At 42.2% G+C, this 4021-nt stretch overlaps 1 protein-coding gene across 1 annotated transcript in view; it reads left to right on the forward strand.

Moving 5' to 3' along the window:
• Positions 1-3497, forward strand: part of IMMP2L (inner mitochondrial membrane peptidase subunit 2) — a 1081477-nt gene extending 1077980 nt beyond the window's left edge. Inside the window, exon 6 of the mRNA XM_045288942.1 lies at positions 2265-3497. Coding sequence (XP_045144877.1) covers positions 2265-2384 — 120 coding nt within the window. The 3' untranslated portion in view covers positions 2385-3497. The remainder of the gene's footprint in view (positions 1-2264) is intronic.
• The last annotated feature ends 524 nt before the right edge of the window (positions 3498-4021 follow it).

Raw genomic sequence — 4021 nt, forward strand, 5'->3', positions numbered from 1 at the left:
GGTGCTGCATGACAAGCTTTAGCCACTGGGAGCGCGGAATCCCTCAGCGCCCCAGGGAGAGCAAGAACTCCACCACCAGCGTGTCCAGTGGGCAGGAGCACCCACTGTTCCACGGCAGGCGGGTTTAGCGCTCCGCTGGGCTCCTGCAGAGACGCAGAGCCATGGATAGAAGCGGGATTGGCGGCGGCGGGAAGTACGCAGTTCAACTTCCCTGGCAGGCGGGTTTAGCGCTCCGCTGGGCTCCTGCAGAGACGCAGAGCCATGGATAGAAGCGGGCTTGGCGGCGGCGGGAAGTACGCAGTTCAACTTCCCTGGCCTGGAATGGAGTGGGAGCAGGGCTATGGGGGCGGGTGGCTGTCCAACGGGGGTGTCGGTGGAGAGGTCCCAGGCAGCAGTGGGGGTGGATGGTGTCCCTTGATGGTCCCCCAGGCAGCTCCTGGTATATTGCAGGTCAGCCACCCGGGGCTTGAATGGATGGAGGGAGGGAGGGATGCAGGCCCAGGGCAGACCACAGCCACGTGGGGAGAGGGGGCTGCGGGAAGGGGAAGCTACTCTCCTAGTGGGGTCCCGCGAGTGGGCGGCTGCTGACAGGGGTCCCGCCACCACCTGTCTCAGCAGAGCAGGCAAGCGACTCTGGGTGCGGAGTCCCGGTCTGTGCATGGAGTGGGGCTAGAGCGAGTCTAGGTCACGATGGCGGGGGGCAATGTCCCACGAATCCGGGCCAGGATCACCGAGGCTCCGGCTCAGGACAAATGTGTGGGGTGGGGGTGAGGTGCTGGCCCGCGGTGATATTTCACTCACCAGACTCCTACCACTCGGTTACTGGACACAAAACCCGCCTTGTTCGAGAGAGCGCTCAAAGTAAGCGGGTCCCCTGGTCCGCCATCTTCCTCCTAATTTTGGTTTTAATGTAGATGTTAGTCATTAGCAAGGTTAGCATCAAGGGAGCTCCAATTTTTAGGAAAATAAAATGAAAGTTTACATGTATCTGGTTTAGACCTGTGACTCAATGCCATTGCTGTCAGGTGCTGTTGACTTAGTTTTAATTCTTAGTGACTCTGTGTATAGCCCAACCAAACACTGCCCAGTTCTGCATTAGCAGCACAATTGTATGCATGTAATTGCATGTATAAATATATAAAAGGAGCCTAGTGGTATCATATGTACCCTCAACTCCCTTATACCTCTTCTTCCATCTTGACTAGTTTCTGCTCCTCGAGCATCTGCATGCTCTTAATATTTTGTCCTTTTCTTTGTCTTCTCTTTTAATCCTACCTTGGTTCCCCAACTTTTCCCATGATACGAGTTCTGTGTCGCTCCTTCTACCTTTCACGGGGCCAACTCTTATTGGCGAACTAGTATGTTAGTAAAATATTTTGGAAAATATGATCTCTGTGTCATTTAGATACATGGAAGTTTCTTAAGATACCAGGAGCTCTGTAGAAAATCCTGGGATGAAAATTTAACCCACGCTTCCTAGGTCTATGTAAAACGTTTCTTGAGTATAGTGGTTGAGGATGTGCACATGCTCGGAAGTCCGCAGCCAGGTTCTACCACTTGGGAGTTGTATGGTGAAGCCTCAAAGAACAAGAACTCGATAGGACTGCCGTGCTTTCCAGATCTTGTGAGGTTTCCATCACAATGGGTACTCTTACCATTTTTCTATTGCTTGTTTTTGTGGAAAATATGAGTTAGTGGGAAAATAGAACTAACTGATAATGTAGTTTTTCTACAGCCTTGTTGAAACCCCTTCATATTTGAGTTTGCCTTTTCTGACATGTTTATGCCTTCCATGGTTTGTGATTCAGCGGTGTTACTGTATACCTTTGGTCTATCTATCCCTTAGCCACACTGGTTCTCAGTTTTCTCATTAGTGAAATGGAGATAATACTACTACCTTCAAGTGATTGTGGTGATGACTCAATGAGCTTGTTTTGTTGTGTGTTCTTGAGTCAATTCTGACTCCATAGGACAGAAGAGAACGTCTTCATGGAGTTTCTAAGCCTTTAATCTTTATAGAGGCAGGTTGCCATCTATTTCTCCCACTGAGGGGCTGGTGGTTTTAATCTGCCCACCTTAAATTTATCTACTGAGCACATAGCCACTGCACTGCTAGGGCTGCTTTAAATGAGCTTGCATATGCAAGGGGGTGGTTCTAAAAGCTCATAGAAATTGTTTATAAATTCATAGTTTTATATATTTATAAATATTTCTAATTTTATGAAACAGTTTGTTTTGTTGTCTTTGTGTCTCTCTTGAATCAGGTCTCCCTGGGGCTTCTCCATGCCCATGCGACACATATTCTGTGGCCCCCAGAGCGCTGGCAGAAATTGGAGTCGTTTCTTCCTCCAGAGCGTTTACCTGTCCAGAGCACAGAGGACTGACCGTGTGCATCTGCTTGACTGCTGGACTCGAGAAGCTAACAGCACCCAGTGCAGGAAGGTGAATAGAAAAGAATATCCCCAAGAAAAGCTTTCAAAAATGATGCTCTAGGTGAAACACATAATAGTAAAATGATCTATATTATTGAATGAAAGAATCTCTTGATACTGAAATGTCAAAGTCTGACTGATTTATTTTCAATTTTAGTAGCCTAAAGTACAATACCCAAACAATCCAGACATCAGTGAATATGAAAATATATCATATTCACATGTCTTCAAGTAGATAAAATTGAAGTTTGGGTTATAAAATCTTTATTTTATCATCAGTCAAATTTTTATTTTGGGGCTCTGTACTAAAATTAATATTTTGATGAAATTAATTAGAGTAGATTGTCATTTACTGTTAAGAAGTGACCTAAAGGAATGCATGCTGTACACATAGAGAAAGAACATATTGTGATTAACATTACTACAAATGCAGTGACTGCCGTTTAGAAGAAGAGCAAGTGATTTAAAAATAAAATGCTGATTTTTCCAGATATTGTATGTATGGCATTTCATTTTTACTTAACCAGTACACCCAAGGAATATGCTGTCTCTTTTGGAAGTAAATAAAGTAATGGAGAACCAATTCTATCCCATAATTTGATGCTATCAACCTTTCTTATTGGCCCATTTTAATTCAAAACTTCTGCATGATTTCATGCCTGTTCACATTGATGAGTAAATCTATATATCAGTATTACCACTATTCAGTAAAATGTTCTGAGTGAAGTGGGGAAAATCACTCAAGATAAATAAATTCTCCCATCCCATGATTCCTCAGTGTTCTTGTCTCTGTAATACAAAAATCACCAAGTTTGTTGAGGGACTAATGGTAGAACAATGGAGTCTATAATTTGTATAGCTAAGGATGTAGATCCCTTCATCTAAGTCAATATTTAAAAAATGTTTCTTTCTTATTTTCTCTTCCATTGGTTAAACGTTAATATTGACAGAAACAAAATTCTAAATAGTGACCAGCCATCTTTCATATGCAGGTATAATTTCTTACGTATTTTTTTAAATCATTTTATTAGGGGCACATACAACTCTTATCACAATCCATACACACATCAATTGTGTAAAGCGCATGTGTACATTCATTGCCCTCATCATTCTCAGCAGAAAACAAAGAGCAAAAACAAAAGGAAACATATGTATATTCAAAACATATGTGTTATCTACAATTCATTAGATTCATAATTGCTTACTCAATAAAAATCAATGAGCATTTATCTATAAGGTTGGCCAGAATTATCTGTTTAAAAATAAAATCTGCTTAAAATCTTTCTATTGTTCTTCATTGTTGTCAATTCTGTGTGTGTGCTGCTGCTGTTGTTTGATTTGTTTTATGCTATACATTGTGAGTTAGGGAAAGGTTTACAAAGCAGATAATCAATTTTACACTCAATAATGTATTCATATTTTGTTACAACACATCCATTGCAATCCCTTCAATATAGCATTGCTTATCCCACTTCCTTTTCCTTATTTCCATTCCTCTTTTTTCCTAAACTTCTGTATTTTGTCCGTGGGAAGGTATTCTTTGAGCTTAATTCATTGATTTTTCTCCCATGAAACTGAGGTCTGTTTCA

This window comes from Echinops telfairi, unplaced genomic scaffold (assembly GCF_000313985.2).
Source record: "Echinops telfairi isolate 266 unplaced genomic scaffold, ASM31398v2 ScPeMD7_23;HRSCAF=83, whole genome shotgun sequence".
Lineage (NCBI taxonomy): Eukaryota > Metazoa > Chordata > Mammalia > Afrosoricida > Tenrecidae > Echinops > Echinops telfairi.